This window comes from Megalops cyprinoides, chromosome 25 (genome assembly GCF_013368585.1).
Source record: "Megalops cyprinoides isolate fMegCyp1 chromosome 25, fMegCyp1.pri, whole genome shotgun sequence".
Lineage (NCBI taxonomy): Eukaryota > Metazoa > Chordata > Actinopteri > Elopiformes > Megalopidae > Megalops > Megalops cyprinoides.
In genome coordinates this window covers 8,507,554-8,531,303 of record NC_050607.1, presented here as the reverse complement: position 1 = coordinate 8,531,303, position 23,750 = coordinate 8,507,554, and the positions used below count along the sequence as shown (strand labels likewise).

The following is a 23,750-nucleotide window of genomic DNA, read 5'->3' as shown; positions in this document are numbered from 1 at the left end:
TGTGCACATCTCTCAGTGAGACCAATTATATACTATCAAACCAAACTGTTAACCAGTTAACCAATTATATACTATTGAACCAAACTGTTAACCAGTTAACCAATTACATACTATCAAACCAAACTGTTAACCAGTCTGTTGGTGGGGTAGGACTCTTGTGATCATATTGTAAGAAGAGACCAATGTGGGAGTCAACAGCAGGACGTCAGAGCTGACTGATGCTTACCAGGGCATTCTGGGATGGATCAGGGCATTTTAAAGTGAGTTACAGTAAGCCTAGGACAGCAAACCTCATTCTACTGGTTCACCACGCTGTTGCATAAACAGAGTAGTGGCCAACAGAGCCCCTACCAGAACCCTAATCATTTAGACAAAAAGCAAATGAATTAAACAGCCAGGATCAGTACCCTCTACTCTACAGCTTAGTCTGTAATAAGGTACTTGTCATATAAACTGTGGTTTTAGTGGCTCGTAAAACGTTATGTCAGTTCTCAGACCTGATTGTGCTGGTGCTTATTAACTACATATATGCAGTAGTAATGATTTATACGTAGCTGTGTATCAGGTGCCTGCCAGAACAGAAACATGGATAAATATCCCCTCACCTCATAGCTCTCTAGTGGTGAAAACTGTTACTATGGTGATGCTTGCAGACTGCCACCTGGTGGTGCAGACTGGTCATTACCAGCCTGAGTAAACAGGACACAGAGAAGATGAACTGTGTGGTGACAAAACACTGCCATCTGGTGGTAGATATAGGTCACTGTCAGTCATGTCATTATGCAATATGAGTACTTGCTCATGTGCTCTTGTAGACTTGGCAGAAAACCAATGCAGCTCCATCAATACCACTACTGCATCAGATTTGGCCCCCCAAAGTAAGTCTAACAGCCCTCCTAAAAAACCTCATAATCATTATTAGTGATTGAGTGATAATCATCATAGTTATCAATCATGAGTGAGACAGTTACTGAGAAAAGTGCAGTGTTGCAGAATAAAAAACAAACACTTGCTTAAACGTGTCACTTAAAGTTATTAACAAAATGCCCCCTGCTGGTGAATCCCACAGGGGAGCTGACCTGCAGCTGTCTCTTCTGCATCTGCACAGAAATTAATACACACCTTTAGCTATAAGAAACCCTACTAAACCACACACACAATTCTACATACACAGTAAATAATAATAATTTAAAAATATCAGCTCAGCTAGACTGGCCTGTTCTCATCATTAAACTTCTTATGTTTTAACTCACTAAACTTATTCTTGCATATAGCAATGTTTCATGCCTGTATATGCTAATGTATAATAAACTCAAAAGGCCACTAGGTAGCACTAAAGTTGCACAGGTAACACATCTTTTACTACGCAATTATAAGGTCAATTTGGACTTGGCTTACAAAAAGATACTGATCACCGTGACAACAAGAAACAGACTGAAGGTGGAACCCTACGTTTTGAGCCCATCAGCTTCTTTATACGCAGACAGTTGAAAACAATACACCGCCTCTACAGTGCTAATCAGGTGCAAAACACTTTCTATCACTAAAAACGAGACATGTCCTCAGTATTTGCATTTCCTAAATGTTCTTTTATTTTTCAATCGATTTCAAAACATTGTTTCGTTTCTGCATGTGCTCCTGCAATTACAGAACAGTGGTTTAAAGAACATGCTGCTAGCTTTCCTCTCACAGACTTTGAGAGAGAGAGAGACAGAGGAGGTGAAAACGGTAAGAAACACACACTACCTGAGAGACAGTGTGCCCTGAGGACTGATCAACAGTGACAGCAGGGAGGTGGGGCCATATGTGTAAATCCCTGAGGAGAGTCTCACTGCACGTTCAAACTGATACACAGGGGTCTAAGGAAGCAGGAAACTGGTTGCTGCTCCTGAATGTGTCAGTCGCTCCACGCAGAAGTTGCCCGTAAGCGCTGGTTCAGGGCCAGTTTGGATGTTTAGCTTATTTTGGTTAAGGTTTGAAGTGTGGTTGGGGGAATCTGGTCCTAGAGTCTAACTTACAGGCAGCTTCTGCTTTGAGCGTGTTAGCCACCCAACACTCTTTGGTGAGTGTCAGTGCTGAGGATGATGGGAACTGTAGGTACGGGGGAAGGGCTGGCTGGGTGTGGTGGGCAGTGTCACTAGGGTGATGGGGCGTGTCACGTCGGTGAGGGTGCGAGTCCTGGCAGGTGTCGGGTGCCGCGCCCTCAAGGGTGACACGGGGGCGGAGCTTGGGGTGGAGCTAGGGGAGCTGGAAGGAGGGTGGTGCGTGTCCTTAGGGGGGTTGTGAGAGAAGGGGCCGAGGTCAGTACTGAAGGTTTGGGCATCGACGACAAACGTCTGAACTCCCAGAGTCCACTGGGGGTGCCCCAGAAGGAAGGGCGATGCCGGAGGTGTCCATGGAGACGTGGAGGTGGGTGGGGCCTCTAGAGAGGGCGGGCTTCCGGGTGCAGAGGGTGTGACAGTGTGGGAGACGGGGGCTCTGTGCCCCACAGCTGTAGAGAGGCCTGCTGTGCCAGCAGAAGGACTGGTCTTGATCCTGGCCACCTTGTTGGCGCGGCCGCGGCGTGACTGCTCGTGGCCGAACTCCAGGTCCTCCAGCCGCTGCGTCAGTGCCAGCTTCTGTTGGATGGCCATGCGCAGCAGCGAGTCCAGCGTCTTCTTCTCGTCCTCCGCCGCCGCCAGCTGCCTCTGCATCTCGTCCAGCTGAGACACATACTCGTCACACCTGGGAGGGAGAGGGGGAGGGAGAGGGGGGGGGGGGGAAGGTAAGAAATACATGCTGTAGTGAGATGCTGTAGTCAGAGATGACCACACAGATTATTGACACTCACCTCCTGCTGTAATGGCTTCGTACAGCATGTGTCTAGGTGAACCCTGGCCATGCCCCTACCCCAACCCCTCACCTGGTATTACCTGTGGAACATGGTGTCTGGTGCTGTGCCCAGATGACCCCATGTCCCCTCACCTGGTGTTGAACATCGCTCTGAGGGACGAGAAGGTGGCGGCGTCCTCTTTCAGGGCCTTCAGCTCGTTGCGCAGCTTCGTCATCGTCTCCGTCACCATCGACTTCTCCGCATCGTACTTACTCTTCAGGTTAGCCAGAGCCACCTCGGCCGTCTGCAGACACACACAGGGACAACCAACAGCATCAGAGTCAGACTAACAGAGACAGCACCCAATAAGAGACTAGACCAGTCACTGATCTGTCCATCTGATTCACAAGACACAGGTAGCACACAGAAGTGAGAAAATGAAGACACAAATCCACACAACATCAACAGTCACCCATGGCGACAGAGGGGTTGGGTTTAGAGATGCTCACATCTCCATTCACAATGAAAAGGAATGACTGAACATCTGCTCTTCATGCTCTTCCCCTGAGAGCGTAAAAAGGAAATGAGAGCATGTGAGAAACATCACGCATCGATCTGAGACGCGTGGCCAGAGCGGCCAGACAGGTCAAAGCGTTCGGACTGGTCAGTGGCCGCATTGCGTTGCTCACCTGTTTGTTAGCCTTGAGGACAAGCCTGAGGGTGGCGATCTGCTCCCTCTTGGTGCTGAGCAGCGCTTTGAGCTTCAGCACCTCCTCCAGGCAGGCCTCTTTGTCCCGCTCGCAGCTGGGGGCCAGGTCCCGGGCAGCGGCCCTCTGGTGGGACAGCTGCAGGGCGCGGTGCACGGCCAGCTGCAGGTGCTTGATCTGGTCGCGTATAATGGCGTTCAGGTTGAACAGGTTCATGGGTTCCCTGCGCAGCTCACCGCCCGGCTCCGGTGGGGCGGTCCGGCGGGCCAGACGGGGCGACAGCAGCGCCCGGACGTTCTCTGAGCCCCTGAGGCAGCTGCCCCGGGCGACGCGGCCCTGCCGGTAGTAGTCCAGCATCACCCGGCTGGGCGTCTCGTTGTTGCACAGGCACACGTGGTGGTAGAGCTGCGCCAGCTCCTCGCTGAAGGTAGCCAGCTCGTCCTGCGCCGCCGTCAGCATGCCGCGGCTCTCGCTGGCCACGCCCGCCGCCGCCCGCAGTTCCGCCTCCAGCCTGCCGATCCTGGCCTGGCCCTCCTGGCAGCTGCGCTCCAGGCGGGCCACGTGATCGCGCAGCACGCTCAAACGCGCCTCGCTGCGGCTCCGCTCCTCAGCCAGGCTCTCCGCGCTCTGCCTGTGCAGCTCCTGCAGGGCCTGCAGCTCCCCCTGCAGGTGGAGCGCCTCCGCTGCAGCCACCCTGTACTCACACTGCAGCGCCTCCGCGCCCCGCCCCTCCGTCTCGCTGTCGTGGCGGCCCGGGGGAGGGGAGGAGTCAGCCTCCAGCTGTAGCCCGGGGTCCTTGTTGCCTTGGAGACGGCTGGAGGCCCCGAAGCTCTCGCCGAGGCGGTGAACGCGCTGATGCTGCTCCGCCAAAGCGCCCTGCATGTGCTTCAGCTGCATCTGACACTCTTGCAGCGTTGCCAGCAACGCTGCCTTCTCACGCTCCACCTGCAGGGGGCGCCGTAAACAAACAAAATAAAGGAGCACTTCCTGAACCAGGCTTTCCGACTGTTACAGGCTGCATACATTAATTTATATCTCTCTGTGTCTGATCACTAGAAGAGCAGCTGATGCCACTTCACCAGATATGCAGTGACATGGCAGAGGATTACAGAGAACCAATGAAAAAGAGTGAAACCTACAAAACTAAACTCCAGGCTAACATATGAAACAAAGCAGGCATTCAGCCACTTCCTTTCTAAGCCCCTGAAGCGTGGGGTCCACTCACAGAGCAAGATGTTGCTAAATCAGAGAAATATACATGGAAATCCTTCATGCAGAGTTCTGCAGAAACATCTTAGCAGGACAGAGGAAAACCCTGAAAAAGGCACGCTGGGGAAATTAGGCTAATATCCATTATTCACATCCTAAAGAGGAAATTCTGCACCTAAAAACAGTGACCCCCATTCATATCACAATGTGCTGCGAGAGCACAGGAAAGAATCCAGAAGGAGAGGAGAGGGGAATAAGAGAAGCGTGGAAAGAGAGAATGAGAGAGAAAGAAAGAGGGAGAGAAAAAAAGGGAGAGATAGAGAAAGGAAGGAAGACAGACAGAATGAGTGAGAGAGAGAGAAAGAGAGGGGGATAGAGAGGGTGAGAGAAAAAGGTGAACTGAGGCCACACAGGGAAGCTGATGTGATGCGACAGGACCCGCTCTACCAACCCTAAATAATTCAGCCCCCTCGCTCCAAGGGGACTCAGCTCCACCAGAGGCAGGAAGGCAGGGTGGTAGACACAGGGTGGGGAGGAGAACAGACACTATAATCACACACTGCAGCAGTTTTAAGCAGAGCCAAAAGAATGTGAAGGGAATGCATTGTTATACGGCTACATTGACCCTTGACCCCTGCACTGACCCCTTCCTCACCTGCAGGAGCTGCTGCTTGAGCTTCTGGATCTCTGAGAGGTTCAGCTCGCTGAGGAGGTCAGAGCCGGGGTGTGGCGCCTCCTCACTGTTAGCCCTCGACGGCCCCTGGGCGTGGTCCTGGGCGTGGCCATTGCACTTGTTGCAGTCGCCGTTGCTGGGGGCGGGGCTGGCGGGAGCGGCGCCGTTGCCGCAGGCCTCCTCGCTGAGGCTGAGGGCCAGGTGCGCGCCCGCCCTGTAGACGCTGTCGCTCAGACTGAGGCACTGCGCCAGCTCCTTCCTCAGGCAGTTCTTCACCTCGCGCTCAGTCTTCAGGGAGTCCAGCGCCTCCTCCAGGTGAGTCTGGGAGATCTGCCGCAGCCGCTGCGCCTCCTCCAGCTGGCTGTTCAGCACCACTGTCTCCTCCTCCAGGACCTTGATCTCATGCTTCAGACCCTCATACTCCACCTTTGGGGGGGGGCAGGAGCTTCAGCAAATAACTGCAAACATGTATGTGTGTGTGTATGTGTGTGTGTGTGTGTGTGTGTGTGTGTGTATGTGTATGTGTATGTGTATGTGTATATGTGTGTGTGTGTGTGTGTGTGTGTGTGTGTGTGTTTGTGTGTAGGGCACACCTGTCTTTGTTTGTGATTGTGTGTTTGCAGGACATACCTGGCTCTGTTTGAGTCAGCGTTTCTGTGTGTGTGTGTAGGACACACATGGCTTTGTTTGTGAGTGTGTGTTTGCAGGACATATCTGGCTCTGTTTGAGTGGGCATTAATGTGTTTGTGTGTAGGACACACATGTCCTTGTTTGTGTGTGTGTGTGTGTGTGTGTGTGTGTGTGTGTAGGACGCACCTGGCTCTGTTTCAGATGGGACACCATTTTCTGCAGTGAGATGTTCTCCTCCTCCAGCTCGGTGTAGTCCTGCAACAGCCGCGCCTCCCGGAACTTGCATTCCTGAACCTCCTCTTTCAGCTGGTTCCTCTGCAGCTCCAACACCTCCTTACTCTATGGGAGAGAAAGAGGAGAGGGAGGGGTGGGTTTTCATTTGTTCCTTATTGGGGTTGGATTTTAGCTGATCAATTACATTGTGTGCACTGGCTTCTCTGCCGAGGGGCCATCTAAGGAGCTTGTGAGTACATGATGAGTCATTAGAGTGCTACTGAGTGATGAGAAGACCCTGTCGAACACAATCCACCCCACCCCAGAATGGTACCTGAATGGCACCAGCTATGTTCCGCCACTATGGACTCCCTGTCATTGTTGGCTAATGACAGACCAGATTTAAACTTGCAATGTCTTCATAGTCATCAGAACAAGTGCCTTTACTGACTGAGCCACACTTTAGCCCAAATACATTCCTAATTTCAGCTACTACTATAGATATCACAAGCTATATGTATGGCTAGCAAGTTACTTCATCATAATCTAGTAATGTAATGGTGAAATCAATGAAAAATTCCCCATTTACAATATAAAATTATGGAATTTAAGTTTCAGTTTTGTTTTTTGTATGATGGATGTTATTTGAGTTTCATTTCTACATTCCTTTGAGCTCAAAATACAAAGTATGCCAAGAAATACAGGTAGTGATAAGTGCAGCTAAATATATAGTTAAGTAGTTAAAAGCAAACTAAACTTTAAGTAGCTTTTTGCTGCTTCATCTTCTGATTCTTTGTATTCTACCTCACACCTTTATCAAAAACATCGCAGGTAATTTTGGGTGAACATCATTTTGTTTCAAGCCAACATCATGAACTTGGATGAGTCACTTTCTGAGGTTTGGCGTGTTTTTTCCATAGACTATAATTACTTTCATTTTTAATCAGCATTGAGTACAACTGCCAATGTGTGCAGTCAAATGTTAACAGTTGCACTAGACAGCCCCGATGTTTTCAGGCATTCAGTGAAGGCAGTGGAAATCTTGCTGGTGGGGAAGGGGCAGTACAATGTAACCAAACTTAAGCAGCCACTTGACACATAGCATGTATAGCTGTCATTTATATCTATTCAGAAATCTCTCAGTCCCTTCCACAGTAAGAGAGGAACAGAATCTTTACCTCATCATTTAGACAATGAGCACTGGTCTCTCTGTTCTGTCCTGTTTAGGCTTTCCATCGAAATCATAGAAAAGTAAGCAAATGATATTTCTTAGAGACTCCTCTTTGAGGAAAAGGGAAGTGTACAAAACAGCTGGATCCCAGCCTAGGATCCATCCTGTGGAAGACAGTTGAGGCAAACAGCAGTTCCATTTCTGAAACTAGTTTCTCTTTATGAACTCATTAGTACTAGACTTGCCTGGGGCATTGAGATCCTGTCTGACGACAGACAGACGCACAGACGCAGAGTAATGAATAGTCCGAGAATAATCCGTGAACCCGCCTCGGCTATCCTACGAGAAAAATGTGTGCTTGGGGTGTGACATCAGTTGTGTCAAGGCAGGCAGTGGGGGAACCCACAGCACGGACCATGGCACTGGTTGTTTGTCTCCAGCAGAACAGATGACCAGGGCTGGCGCTATGGGGGTGCTTAGGGGCGCACTGCACCCCCAGATAGACCCCCAGTTGTCTCCTTACATCCCAATGTCTACATAGTATTTATGACTTTTTGTGCACCCTCGTGGATTGCGATTGCACTCCTCTGTATTTTCTCCTGGCACTGAGACTGCAGATGACCATCCTGTTAAATTACCAGATCATGCTTGACTTTGACCATGGCTTTGGCAAAGACCGCAAGATGTATTGACAAACCAGAGTTCTGCAAACTGTCTAGCTGTGCCTGAGAACTATAATGGGTGGAGTGTCTTATGTAACTATGTATCTGACCAGCATAAGTGGGGCTTACCTATATTTGTCCATTCAATGTTTTATCATTTATGATGACTGATAAAACTAGAGTGTAAATTTACTGTAGATAAGATTGGCATATGATCTTTTAGTAGATGTATTTTAGTTATTGTAGATTTATTTTATTTTAATGGATAACATTGAGATGAGTCATCAAGTCCAATTCAGACTACTCCTCTGTCTATGGTTCTCCCACTGTATATCACCCAACGTTGATAAACACAATGTAACGTGGCAACGTAAGAACGTGTAGGGACAGGTTCACAGTTTCAGCCAATGGCAAAAAGACACGCACATCTTGTCAATCCATATATTCCATGATCAGATTGATCCATTTTAGAACACTTCTGACAGCAGCAAAGGTAAGGCAAATTTTTTTTTTTTTTTTTTTACCATATGTCACTCATCTTTTTCGTAATTTACTCATAATAGTTACTTTGTAGCTAATCAGTCTCTATGTAAAACATGCCAATACTGTTCAAACATTCAAGAATTGCTCTTTATGGTTATACTTTGCTGTACTAATTAAAGACCAACTCATGAGGCTCTGAAACTATATGTAACAAAGCGAGCCAAGTTATAGTACCAGGTTACTGTCAGCTATGCGTCAATTTGTTGAAATTTTCTGTTTGTAAGCTCCTGAGGGATTTGTACCTAAAGATAGGCTAAACGTACAATTTATTTAGAAAATAAATTAATGGTTTCAGTTGACCATTTTGCCAGCAAATTGCAATTAAATTTGATAGACACATGTACACACACCTCTTTTGCTTGAAACGAAACTCAATGTTATGACTCAATTTGATAGACACATGTACGTACACCTCTTTTGCTTGAAACGAAACTCAATGTTATGACTCAATTTGATATACACATGTACACACACCTCTTTTGCTTGAAACGAAACTCAATGTTATGACTCAACATACTGATGCAGAAGCTGTACCTGGTAATACCTGCTGCTATGGGTGGCCTACCAGTATTTGACATTCACTAATGAATTTAATGACCTTGCTGACCTTAATTATCTTGCTGTCCCGCTGGGTGTCAAACTAGACAAAATCGAGAGTCAAGCTAAACATTTTACCACATACGATCAGAATCTCATCTTTCTATACATTGGCAACTCAATGCAATACAAATACCTGCATTTTTCAAACTGTCTCAAATCTCAAAATCTAAAAATTGTCCCACCTGGAAAGCTAGCTGGCTACCAATTTAATCATGTCATTCATGTTATGTGCAAATATAATACAATTGTGAAAAACATATAATTATTATGTGCTCATTTTGTGTTAAATTATTGTTATAAAAGATTATTACTGAAAAACCTGAGCTTCATTTTGATTGAAATCCAAATCCTCCAGCTGAATGGGGTTTTCCAAAAGGATGTTATGTCACAAAGATTAAGATGTGTGATGAGAAATATATAATATGTGATTGATTAATCCTTGCAATCATTACCAAGACTAATTGCACTAACTGACATCACAAAAAGCCTTTATCAGAAAATTGCTTGTGGTGAGACAGACTTTAATTGGGAAAACCCCACTTACATTGGGAATGAATTGTAAATTCCATAAGAAACTCCCATCAAAGTTAGCTTTGTGTTTTGATGTTATTGATGTTTTGATGATCTTGATGTTTTATTGCAGTCTAGACAGACATTTAAAAAATGAAAATGCCCTTTACAAATTCTGATAGTTCAGAATCTTCTTCATCATGGTCTGCTCAAATAAAAGATGAAGTTTTTTTTTTTCCTGAAGCTAGTAGGAAAGGGAATGAACAAAATTAACTACAGCTGACTCCAGAGTTGTAGAATGAACTAAAATTCAATAAATGAACTGAATATTGTCTGCCCTTTATTCTATGAATTTCAGTTTTCTACAATTTTCAGTTCATTTCCTGAATGACATACATATCTAGCCTACAACTAGACAGAACTTCAAATATATTGGTCTGTAGTCTTCATGATAGCTATCTGCTGTATGGTACCTACATTTCTAATGATTTAGCCCACCAACCTAGTTAGATTCTACAGTAGTGAGCCAGGTAAGTTCGCTATATGGGCTTGACATCTAACTAGCCTCGACTCAACATTAACTAAGTTACTAACGTTACCATACAATAATTTCTGATGACTGGTACTGCTTTTTGCTATTGTAACAATTTATTTTTTCATAGATGCAGATGTACATGGATGGAACGCACACCCTCCTCAGGCCAGTAGTGGGTGAGGAGCTTCGGATGGCCATGGAGATGTTGGAATCCTTGGGGTTATATTTTGACCCGCACACAATCCATTTGATCGTAATGGCCTTCAACGATCCAGCCCATTTGCCACTGGATGTCCTCCATGAGATAGCGAGTAAGGCAATCACCGACAAGGCCAGGCTTTCGGCTACCTACATGCTGTTTTCGACATTCCTAGCCAATCGGCTCAGCGCAGTGGTGAAACCCCTGGAAGGTGAGTGCTTCACCTTTGCTGAATGTGTCCACACAAATGCTGATGCATGTCGACGTATCTTCACCCTGGTAAAGTTCTCATCGAGAATCAAGCGCATCTATTTCGCTCACGCCATTCGCACGAGTCGTCTTGGTGCACACTTCAAGTGTTGGATGAAGTATCTTTACTTCATGCTTCAAAAGCAGAAGAATCGCGATGAGTACTTTACCATAAGCACGCTATTGAGGCGTGGCTGTCCCCTATCCTGGCTGATGCTGCGGGTCTTGCTGAAGCCTCTGCACGAGCAGATCATGGTCGAGGGCAGAATAACGACGGTGCACCTGTCCGCAGATGACATCACAATAACCGTGACATCACCTACCGAACAGCTCGACAACATCGTGAAACAAGCATGCATTCGAAATGGCATCGAGCTTGCGATTAGCACCGCTCTGCCATCCGCCGAGACTATCACAAATAAATATTGTGAAAAGTGCTTTGCATTGTTATTATTCACTGCGTTTTTAAATCGCTGTGTCTTTGTGTACAAGCGGTAATGAAATTCCAGAATCATCACAAATGCTGTGATGAATCCACACACTAATATGAAAGGATTTTTTCTTGCCGGTCCGGTATCCAGAAAGAATTTATTTTACGGGAAAAACCTGAAACTTACAGGTCACGTTTCAATAACACTCTATGTTACAAACGCAAACATAATGTACACTTCGGCTAACAAAAGAATGACAACAACCTCAAATAAGTTTGACTATTTAATGAACAGTAACGGTTAAGCAAAACGAACAGTAACGATTGAGCAAAACCTCAACATTAGCCGCTAAAATGTAGGCCATTACGAAATACCTGTAACCTGTAACATCTGTAGCCTGTTTAAAAAAGGCTAGGCCTACATGGCATCAAATGTAGCCTACAGGCTACCAGGTAACATTTTATTTTCTCCTTTTTTTCATTGCGGCAAAGTCCTCTGCTGCCGACTTGACATTAAACGCATCCAATGTGTCTTTGCAGCTTGCAATGCGCATAAGCCGCGTCACTCTCTCCTCCTCCAGATGACTTCACAGTGCCGTCTTAATTTGATTCTGCAGAAAGAAGCCCCTCTCGGCCAGAAGGCTTGACATGGGCAGAACGCAGGCAATTTTAGCCAGTGTAGCCCAGTTGGGGTACAGCTCGCTGAACTCATAAATAAGCATGTTTCACTGTCAAAACACAAATGTCCTGTTTAGGGATAGCCTTCATTATAGCTACGTTTTGTATGAGCATTACTACCGGACATTTTGACCAGAAAGTTTTTAATTTATCGTTTTTTGTTTTTTTTTTAAATAAATTTTACCAGGCAAAAACTGGTAATTATCGGATAACGGAAACCCTGATGTGAAATGGTTGTTTACTGAAAAAAAATAAAAATGCTGAATGTGGAAAATCTGAAAGCTGGATTTTGCGGCACATTAAATAGTTTAAAAGAGTTAAAATATTCTATTTCTGTAGAGATAAGAAACACACTGCTCTCACATCACATACTGTGCTAAACTGCCCTGCTATTCTGCCCTGTTATTCTGACAATTCTCTTTCCCTCCCTCATACCTTCTGAGGAACAAGTGCACCTGAAGAGCAGCTCAAGAGGTCACCAAGAACAGCATTCACTGCATTGTTGAACAGGAAGGACAGGCCATTGTTGGACAGGCAGACTTGACATCCCTTACCTGGCCACTATTGGATGGGAAGTATGTATTACACACATTTTTGATTGAACATTACTAACCTTTCTTTCTTTTCCATTGCTTGAGTTTTGGATTGTATTTTGTTACTGCAGGTGTGATATTCCAAATGTAACCAAACCCTTGCACTGTCAGCAAAATTCACCAGAGATATAAAAGAAACACAAAAATGACATTACAGTAAATCATGATGGCAAAAATTAGTGCTATAGAAATAACTTAACAGCTTATCTAATCACCATCTAAAATCATTAGTGTTTTCATCAATTTGTGTTTTATTTTTTTCTGTACTTGTAACAAAATTAACAATATATCTGAATAATACAATTTCTGAAGCTTTATTGTCTGCAAATTTATATCTTACATATTTGATTCAGTCCTTAGTATTCCTAGAACAGAACGCACTGTGAACACTACCTTCATGATCTTGGATGCACATAGGATTCTCGCTCACACACTGAGCTGGGTGCGTTTGGTAGATAAAGCGCCGTACGACGTTGCATCGAGGTGCTGATGGGAAGCGTAGTCCTTAGGTATTCTAAACCTATTTCAGTCTCCATCTATTCAGTTCAGCTCTCACAGACAATGTTACAAAATGTAGCTCAACGGTATTCATCACTTCAATACTGAACTCAATCCTGCTGTATGGAAAAAAAATGCCAGTTGACACATATGCAGTCAATTGGCTTATCCGTAAACAGTGCTTTCTTGTGGACGCAAAAAAGCAATGCAAAAAGATCTCTCCCAGCAACAGACACATGGCAATGGTACAGTGTTCCACTCTCACCTGAGCACCTGAAACACTTCCCACCTATCTCCTACTAAACTATCAAAAAAATTGTAATGGTTGGGTTGTAATGGTTTTAACGTAATGGTTTGGTTGTAATGGTTTAACGCACTGATTAGCTTTACCTGCTATTTTGTACCTCACCTGGCCAACCTTTGGAACTTTGTCATGCAGTACTTCTAATATTATTGACTCTGGTTTTTTGCTTGTGTTGTGTTGTACCTCACTTGTAAGTCGCTTTGGATAAAAGCTTCTGCCAAATGAGGGCCTACCTCTCTCAGGTCCTGCAGCAGGCCGCTGAGCCTGTCGTTTTCGGCTTGTGTGTTGGATGCCATGGAGCGCTTCTGTTTCAGCTCCGCCTGCAGCTCCAGCAGCCGGCCCATGTAGTACGCCTCCTTGGAGGCAGACTCCTGCAGCAGCGTCTCCTCATTGGTCTCTCCGTCTGCCGCCACCTTGCGCTGGGTGGAATATGCCTGGCCAAACGCCTGTAGAGGTAATATGTTTACATATTTATACATGTATAGAGATTTAAGAAGGTTGCACATGCAAACACAAGCATGTCAAACATCAAGTCAAAAACCCTTACAAAGCAGTCTGAGAAAAGCTTTGTGTCCCCAACTGAACATTTTCCCTGAGTTTTACCTTGTCATAGACACACTCTGACTCTGCTACAGGGATCCACCTGAACCTAAGAACCCTGTGAACCAAACTCAATCTAAGCAGGCTTCTGGATCAGAAATTGTATTGGTTTGACCCGGTTGGGTCACCATCAGGTGTGAATTTATATGCCAAGTGCATACTCATATTGTAGTATGTACAATCAGAAAAAAAATTGTTCGGCTGATCCGGCTGTGGTCTGGTGTTGACTGCTGTCAACTAGGTATGCTGCCATACTGCTTACCTGCCGGGATTCTTCCGTATTGCACATAGGCATCTCTCCCCCCCCCCCCTGCTCCTCCCTTGCCTTTATGTTTTTCACTCCTGCCACTCTTTAACATCCATGTTTTTATTTTGTTTCCTGTCCCTGCTCCAGGCTCCTGCCTGGAGCTGTAGCTCAAGCGCCGCATCCCGACTTCCAGTTCAACTACCTCACTGTCCTACCTGTCGAGCCAACTGTGTGCCAAGAACTGGACGTTCCAGGATTACATTTTATAATTACTCTGTCGTGTAATTACTATTGTCTGTATAGTTCAAAAGTACTTTATACAACTTCAGTATTCTCTGTAATTCCCAGTGCCGGCCAGAAGCAGATGGGCTCCCCCTCTGAGCCAGGTTCTGCTCAAGGTTTCTTCCTGTTAGGGAGTTTTTCCTTGCCACTGTTGCCTTAGGCTTGCTCTGAGGGGGTCTCAGGCCTGGGAACAATGTAAAGCCACTTTGTGACAACTTGTGTTGTAAAAAGTGCTATACAAATAAAATTGAATTGACTTGAATTGAATTAATCTAATGTAACCTAATCTAATATACTGTGTACATATATAAATAAAAATCTATATTTGATTCTGACATAATTTCTTTTTATATGGAGCAACTATGTTTCCAATAAAATGAGCATTTATCAAGTCTTCCCTCAGTGTGCCTTTAAACTGATTTCAGTGTGTTTAAATTTGATCACCTCTTAAAAGTGTAATACCCCTTCAACTCCAACTGCCACCGATCACTAATTAGCTAATCACTGAGCCATATCCATGGTGACCATGGAGCACAACACTAGTTCAAGTCAGAAATGTGCACATGCTTTGATTCAGTCCTCCTGCATGAGAAATATCTCCGTCTGGCTCCCACAGGTCACAACGCATCTACAGGTGGTGTCTTAGGTTGTGCATCCTGCATGGATCCAGGAGGTGACTCTGCGATTTATCCTTCTTTTTAGTGTCTGCTGACCTCACTGCAATGCATCCAATTATGTTTGAACCAGCCCACTCCTAATGAACTCTCCAATACATACATTATTATACAAGAACATAACTCAGTTACGCAACTCAGCGAGCTGGGATGCCCTTGCTATTTGCTAATTGGCAATGACCAAAACCCCTTTTCCTTTGTCTTCCATGTACTTCTAAGAGGTGCTCTTGTGTCTGCTCAAGAGGGAGGGGCCTGGTTTGGGGTGATTAGCGACTTGTAGAAAGAGAGCTGCTGTCAAAGGCTGTCATTCTAGGTCAGTGTTGATCAGTCAAAACACACACACACACACACACACACACACACTATTACATAACATTACATCACAGTATTGTCATTCAGCAGATGCTCTTATTCAGGGCAACTTAACAAAGTGTATCTAATAAAGTGGCATGAAAAGTAGCATGAACAGGACACCACTAACCACACATGAACAATGCTAGACTGCTCCCATACAAATGGACGCAATCATGCACACATACACAAACACACACACACACACACACACACACACACACACACACACATATACACATACACACATACACACACACACAGCTGTGCACAAACCATTGAACCTAACAGGTACACTGTGGGAAATGTAGTAAGAAAAGCAGCTCCAAGTCTTGCTTCCAGTTTCTTATACACAGTAAAAGATGGAACAGTAGCAATTGCTACTCACTAGCAATAACAATTCCAGCATTGTCCTAGCAACTTTGCAGGAACATTCCAAGTGACTTCAATCGCTGAGAGTAGTACCATCTGCAAATAAACTTTAAGCCAGGCTAAATTATAGCTATTAATTGCATTTTCATAGAATGTCATCCCAAAGAAACCAGAATTTGGTTCAATTTGACAGTGCAAATGTAAGAAATGTTTTTAAACAGTCCAATGATGTGTCCGCCATGTGACACTGTAGCAGGAAATCCACTCATTACAGACACAACAGAGAGAGGCCTTGAAAGGCAGAGATCCCTATCATTTTACCCGTAGAAAACACATATACCTACTGTATATATACCTGCACTTTGCTCCCACAGACAGTTATAGGTCTCCCATACACAATAAGAATCTTTTGATATGTACGTTCTAAAATGACAATAATATAATGTAATATTCCACCTGACGTCTACTATCAATCTATTCGATCTATGTTCTTTTCACATATGCATATTCTGCCTATATTTATCTGCAGAAGACCCCATTTTGATTTCTGCGCAAAGGAACAGAGGCTGTCTGCGTCCCAGTTGCTCTTCAGGTCTAGGTTTGTCCTTCAGGGCTGCTCGCCAACAACATGCTCCGATTACCTCGTTTGTGATGTGCGGTGTTAAATTCCTTCCCCCTGTGTGGACACAGTGAGGACCCATGAGATGGTTCCCAGCCCGTTTTAGCCATGGAGACACAGCTAGGAGGAGGGAGGCTGAGCTTACATGGCACTAGTAATTAATCTAAACCTGCTCTTGTTACGAGAGCACCTCACTCTATGGAACTGCATTAACTAAAAGAACATGAGGATTTTATTTTATATTAATATTATTGCTGTTCAGTTAAGGGATGATAAATAACAGGGACTTCAGTATGATTTTCGTAATGTTATAAACAATTAAGGTAATAAATTATAGACAAAGAAAGAAAGATTTATGGTTCAGTGACCAAAGAGGACATTGTGATTACAGGCCATCATTCCAGTTTCATTCAGTCTTTTGAATTAATTCATGTGTTTGTTTGATTGTTTTTCAGGCTGAAGATCTCATCCAACTGGAGAAATGTTCTCTTCAGACCACAGATCACACCACCAGTATGGGGGGAGTGTGTGTGTATAACTGTGCAGGATGCGTGTAGTATGTTTAGATTACATACAACCTCAAGTCAGTCGACTTGCAGAGCTTCCCTGGGAAATTTCAGCACCAAGGCGAGAGGCAGGAACAGCAGAATCTGAGGTGGCATTATGGGGTCAGGTTTTACACTTCTGTCCATTCTCTCCCTCTTTCCCTTCCATCTTTTCCATTAGTCTCCCTACCAAAACTGGAGATCATCTGAGTTTCATTGCCAGGACAGTCTTGTAGTCTGGTAACTAGTGTTATGTAACTTTATCTGTATACTCCGGGATTGTCCTTCCACAAGTTACATCAATGTACAGTAATTTTTTTAGATCTGCATGCTTTGGGATGGCTCTGATACTATGGGCAGGATCAAACGAATGTCCAGTCAGGCCAATCCAGTCACTTATTGATGCAGAAAAGCCAGAGAACTCTAGCACTGACTGTTCCACAGCCTCCACTCCAGACAGCCACAACTAACCCAGACCCCCCAGCATCCCATAATAACCCCGATGTAGCTTCCCTGGAGGACAGTGGAGGACATCTCTCTCCACTTACACACTGAGTGCACTCCTTTTCTCTTAGGTCACCCAGACACTAAAGTACATTATTCATCATTTCAGCAGAGGCTGTGTTCAGGAACACTTACACATTGCAGCCCATATCTGACATTACTTAAGCAGTTCAGATTGAACACCTTGCTGCTGTGCTCTGAGTCTGCAGTGTAAATTTTTAATTATTTCTATTAGAGGGTGAACCAAGTGTACCTAGCTGGCAGAAAGATTGCAGGACTACTTACTTCTAACTACGTCCTTCTTAATTCAAAGTACAGTTTCTTCTAAGAGGCATCATCAGGATTCTTTAAAGATCAGAATTACTGTTAAAAAGCAATCTGCTTTACAGCCTGGGGCACTAGGATTCAGAGGCGTCTAACTGGCCCCATGATTTTGGATCTGCTGTTCTCTTTCTCTCTCTTTTCTCATTTCTTACAGTTCTTTCTGGCATTTACTCTCACCACTCATCAATGCACACAGCCACAGTCTTTCAGCAAACAGTCACAGACAGGCATTCAGGGGTTTACTAATAAATCTGACAATAAATTAGTCAGTTTAAACTTCGGTGTCTCTTTTAACCATCTCATTTGCTCATGATGATGTGATGTTAAGGCTACATTTCAATCAATGTTAGGATAAACTTCAGACAGTTATAACGTTGTAATGCAATATTCATATCACATCTGTTTAGTTTATATATATATATATATATATAAGCACAGTTATGTGTATTGTTAATAATAGTGAGGTTATTGGGACAATATATAATACCAACTGAAAAAGCACACTTTTATATGCAATTAAGTATTGATTCAGAATTCAAACTACTATTATTATGTCAACATTTGAAAAGTTACTGCAGTTAGACTCACTCATCAGCATACTGCTCTGTCTGAGCTTTGGCCTGGATTAGAGAAACCCAGATGAGGTTTTTGGTCATAATATTTATTAAATTATGTATTTAAGCCTTAAAACCAGGCCAACAGAGGCTTTAGCTGTACATTAAAATGTGTCGGTGGTTATGTGAACATTGTCTGAGTCCACAGCACACTGAGCTGAGACAGAACTATCATCAACAAGCCACACTGCCAGCATGATGCTCCAGAATCATTCATGAATCATTCGCACTAAAGCAAAGCACTGGTTACTCTCCCACAGACACCCCAGGTCATGCGCACGCTTCAGGTTCAGCAACATTCAGTCATCCAAAATTTCATAAAAAGGGAACACACTCTCTCCTTAAAGCTGGACTTGTGCTGCCCATGAGAGCAGCATACTCGCAGAGAGTCAAGCTCTGCAGGCCAGGAGAAGCACACCACAGCGGGGCTTCCTCTTCTCCCTCCCTCCACTTCTGCTCATCACATTCTTCTCTCTCCATAGTTACTGTGCCACACTCCCGTCACCCCCAATTAATCAGCATTGCTGGTAGAGAGCGACCAGCCATTTATTTTCTGTGGAGCATGAGACATTTCTGTCCCTTCCTTTCTCTCTCTCTGTCTCTCCCTGTTTCTCTGCCTCTCTCTCTTTGTCTCTTTCTCTCCTTCTTTCTCTCTGCATGGCGCACTCTCCAGCATAATGTGAAATGGGCTCTAACGTGTAATGCATCCTTTCTTCCCTGCTGCACCCTGCTCCTCTGCACTGACTCTGCTCCACAGACTAACATAAGTACACTGCGATTACATCACTCTTCAGAGGTCGGGCAGAGTCCTTCACCTTTCCCTCACTCTAACATCACCCATCTCTCTGCTTATGAACTAAAGTATTCCCAGCACACTTTCCCATCATGCACCTGAAAGACGCTGCTGATTCGCATAACTCACGTCATGAACACAGACACAATTTTTGCTGATTCACATAACGCACACATGTTGCCACTGGGAACACCTACACTATTAGCAAGGTTCTTGCTCTGAGAGAAGACCTTAATATGAGTGTTTGCACTGGGACAGCTGACCTAGTCTTAGCTTTGAGCTTGCAGGAATAAACAATGTGGGACAGACAGTGAGGGCACAGGGCCAAAGTCCTTCTTTTGCCTGGAAAACTATATATCTGCCTTAGAAAGGTGCCTGACGTGCATGAGAAATATGAGCGAGCTGATTCAGGCCAGCTAACACAGGCTAAAATAGAACTAGAAGGACACAAAGCCACAACTGCTCTAATTCTGAACCAATGATTTCAGGTGGCAAGATAGCCGCATCATCGCTGGCATTTTCCGGAAAGGGCCTGTAATGACAGCCATAATAAGGCTCCACTTCTCTCCTTCATTTCCAGTAATATGAGGCCCCCCGACCATTTCCCTGGCCAGACACAGTGAACACAGGCGCACAGCACAGACACACAGAGAGTACAGACAAAGCGATGGCACACACAGACACCCACAGGAAGTACAGACGCACAGCAACACACATTGTTAAATCACACAGCCGCCTTTCTTAAATACTATATCCATGCAAAAGAAGGCCTGTTTCCTCCAAAAACATTCCCCTATGTTTTTGAGCATCTGTGTATCTGTAACTGTGTAAGACTGAGTGTATGTGTCTGATTGTGTGTGTGTTTGTGTGTGTGTGTGTGTGTGTGTGTGTGTGCATATATATGTCTAATTGTGTGTGATAGTTTGTGATAGTGTTTGTGTGTGTACATCACTGAGCGGGATAGATACCAAAGAACCATTCAGTTTCATAGATAAAGCAAATGATAATGAAGGTACATAGGGAATGAAGGAATTCGTAAGCATGTATATAAACTGCATGAATCACTGTCTCAAACAAAATTAGTCCTAATAACCAGCCTCACATCAGGCTGGTTTTAATTACAGTCACATGACCTTGGCTGTCACACCAGGGCTGATGGAAGAGGTCCAACTTAAGTCCAGAGGTGCAGCTTCCAGGAAGAAACTGACCTGACCTGGTAAAGTCATAGAGACTCCGGGGGCAGAGGAAACCCGAGAGCCCTTATGGGCCACGGCTGCCCATCACTGCTTCCGTTCCGCACGCTTGGCAAGGCTTTGCTCGGATATCCATTTCAAACTCAATCAGATATTTTAGTGGAATTCAATTTGAGTGAAACTGAGAGCATGGGCAGACTGACTGCGGTGAGGGTGTAAATACAAAACCAGTAATATTTATAGATATTATACTTTAGAGGTCCAGCAGAAGCTACTTCCTGAATAATGTGACCATTTAATACACATACATAGGGGACATAAAAGTCAGTAAGTATTTATGTCTAGCCAAAAGTATTTCAGAATTATAAAAAAAATAAAAATAAATAAACATCAAGCACACACAAACTGCTGACCAATCAGCCTTATAAAGCTACTTAATGCATGCTTGATGTGTCAAATACTTTCCCTGAGTTTGATTGGGTTTGTGCGTTATACTGCAGGAATGTGACCCTTAGCTGATCTGGCCCGTTAGATATCCGCTCTCTCTCGCTCTTGCTCTCTTTCTCTCTCATTTAACAGTTCTCACTGACAATACGAGTCTGTGTCCGTCTGTGTCCTCTGCTCTTCTGGGTCTAAACAAACAGCCCTCTGATTATGTCTCTGTGTAGCCTCTGCTGGATTTCACACCTCGAACACATTTCCTCCGCAGAAAGAACAGAAGCACTGTCATGCTGAGACCTTTTTAAATGACATCCTTATTATCTGAACAAAGTTTTCACTTCAAAAGAGGCCAAATAGTGTGATGCCACAAATATCAGTGACAATGACATAAATGCAGTGTGCTGCACATGGACATTTAAAGACACAGCACTGATTACATCCACTATGGAGGGTCCTCTGAATTCTCCGCCGGTAAAAAGCCAAGACAGAGGAAAGACTCATGTTCATGACAACTGTATATGATATTATAATGACCGGATGTGATTGCAGCTCAAGTGCCAGAAGTCATGATCTGCTTGAACACCTGTAGGATGTACCGGTTAACATGCTTCTGCAGATGGTTTGCTGATCTCAGGAAATCAGAGCGCTTGTAGTAAAACCTCAGTAATGACAGAGAGAATTTTTAGTGCATCATGCTGACTGCCTGGTTCATGCAAAAAGAATCTGTGGAAGAATTTTCACCTGCGCTTGATTGTTCCCTTGAACAGCGTGTGCATATATGTGCACTTGGAGTTGGTCTGATATACCAGCATTCTTTTCACCTGATGCTCCAAAGATGTATGTTTGTACAGAACGGAACATGAATTTTACAAGAGTTCCATTCAATCACAGTGGCACTGAAAAACTCAGATCTGTCAGATGGTATTGACTTTTAGTGTATGAATGTCACAGTCCTGAAACAGTGGTTTCTTTGGGCTATATGATTGTTGTACATTTTAGACATGGACAGAAATCTGTGACAAATGACTTCAGTGCTGGCTGGATTTCCATGTTCAAACTAATCTAAATCCCCTTCATATTTATCTGGGTATAAAACAGCATTTGTCACCGCCCTCCCAACAATGTATAGTTAGCCCACTGCCTTCACATTTCAATTGTTATATTGCTTAAATTATTACTGGGGACAGGAGGCTATTGATAAAGTAATGTTTTGCTCCTTTAAAAGTATTGAGTTCTTGACCGTATGTTATTTCCTGTAGATTTAACATTGTAGCAAAGGGTGAGAGCAGTCACCCCACCCAGCCTTGAACCTAGGTCTACGGGGTACCAAACTGCAGCTTTGACCACGACATCAAAGAAACATATTCAATCATGTGGTCCCTCAAATTCCAGTGCACCGACATAATTCCATCATACAGACATAAAGTGACTGTAAATATTTTTGAAATAACAGCACAACAGAGGTCACAAATTTTTTAAAGCAATGTGTCAAACACACTTTCAGATTTGTGAATATTCCTGCATCAAGATTGTGAGCGTTATGATTCTGCCGCAACTTCTACAGGTCATTGCTCCTACCGTTTCCTTGTGATTCCGTGTTTTGTCTTGTTACTTTAAATATTTTTATTATTTTATTATTATTTTAATTATTATTTTGAGTTGCTCTTATCCCATGAGGAACCACAGTGCTGGAATGATGACAGAGGAGTTTGTCATTTAGAGGACCGCGTATTCAGAGGAGTTTGTCCCAGATGTGTCCCTTCCCCTCCACCCTCAAGAGTGTATAATGCGTCGCGTAAAGTACGGACTCTTTCTTGAACTGGGATGCAGCCAGGTAATCTAAATTGATTTAACTGAGCAAACCCGCGTGAGAGATGCCAACATTCAGTACACTGCGCACCCGAGACTGAAACAGTTGTTTGTAAATAGTATTCATTTTTTCCTAAATTAAAAAACGTTTATGTCCTTAGTTTTGGTCTTGATCACCAAAATAAATCATACAAGTAGAGGATCTCACTCAAGAAGCTGTATTCAAGCTTTGTTTTGGTCACGTGACATGTCTTACTATCCCTGCAGTAGCTCGACTTCATCGATTGTTTTCTTCAGGCACGAGACGATACGTTATACAGTATTTCATTATTTATCAGAACAACCTTCATTTATCTCTGGAATAAATTCTAGAAATGTACACACAAATAAAATTAAATACACCTTGGGTTTATATCATTCCTGTTTCACCGAAGTATAGCGCTTTCAGGATTCGCCTACAATATCTGTACTTTGGTGAACAAAAACGTTGCACTGCAAAAGGACGCTAAAGCCGACTAGGTCCCATCATAACAAGGCGTAACTGCAGGATCGTGCAGAGATTGTGGCATAGAGCCACAGTCTGTGAACAAAAAGCTGAGATGAAAAGTACGAGTTGTGCTGATGCTCTCTGAAAGCACTGCACTTAATGAAGTTGGACTGGAGCCCGGTTCTCCGTCAAAGGGCGACGACTCTAGCACAAACTACCGAACAAACCGTACTATACCTCCTGCAGCTGCTCCAACTCCCTTTTCAGCGTCTCCTGTTCCGTTTCTAATTCCGCATACTGCTGCTTTAGCGTCTGGTTCTCCTCCAGTACCACAAGACCGCATTCCGCCGCTCGAATCTTCTCACGGTTTGCATCCGCGAGCTCCCTGGTGAGCCGCTCTACCTCCGTGCGGTACTGGTCCACGGTTTCCCCGCATCCGCCTCCGGCAGCCATCACCCCAGCCTCTCAGTCTCCTGTCTCGCCGTCCTAGTGTTAGTCTGAGGAAGCGATGAAAGCAGAAACGATTGCAGAAAACGCTAAACCCACCCCTCCGTTTTATCAGAGGCAGACGTGGGGGAACAGTTGCCCGCATGTGAAAACAGAAAACAACAAAAAATCAGGTAAGCTACTGCACACTTCCCCACAGCAAAGCAAGACAGCGTTACTTTGTAAAAAAAAA

General features: G+C 44.4%; 1 protein-coding gene across 1 annotated transcript; it reads right to left on the bottom strand.

Annotated features, from left to right (window-relative positions):
• Positions 1 to 1,680: 1,680 nt before the first annotated feature.
• On the bottom strand, positions 1,681 to 23,712 carry LOC118771759 (protein bicaudal D homolog 1-like). Its single transcript, XM_036519779.1, has 7 exons — positions 23,309 to 23,712; positions 13,450 to 13,662; positions 6,218 to 6,370; positions 5,384 to 5,827; positions 3,502 to 4,464; positions 2,965 to 3,116; positions 1,681 to 2,724 (listed from the first exon to the last, which is right to left on the bottom strand). Exons 1-7 carry the CDS (start codon positions 23,522 to 23,524, stop codon positions 2,070 to 2,072), a joined length of 2,796 nt encoding a protein of 931 aa, XP_036375672.1. The 5' UTR covers positions 23,525 to 23,712; the 3' UTR covers positions 1,681 to 2,069.
• Between the last annotated feature and the right edge of the window lie 38 nt (positions 23,713 to 23,750).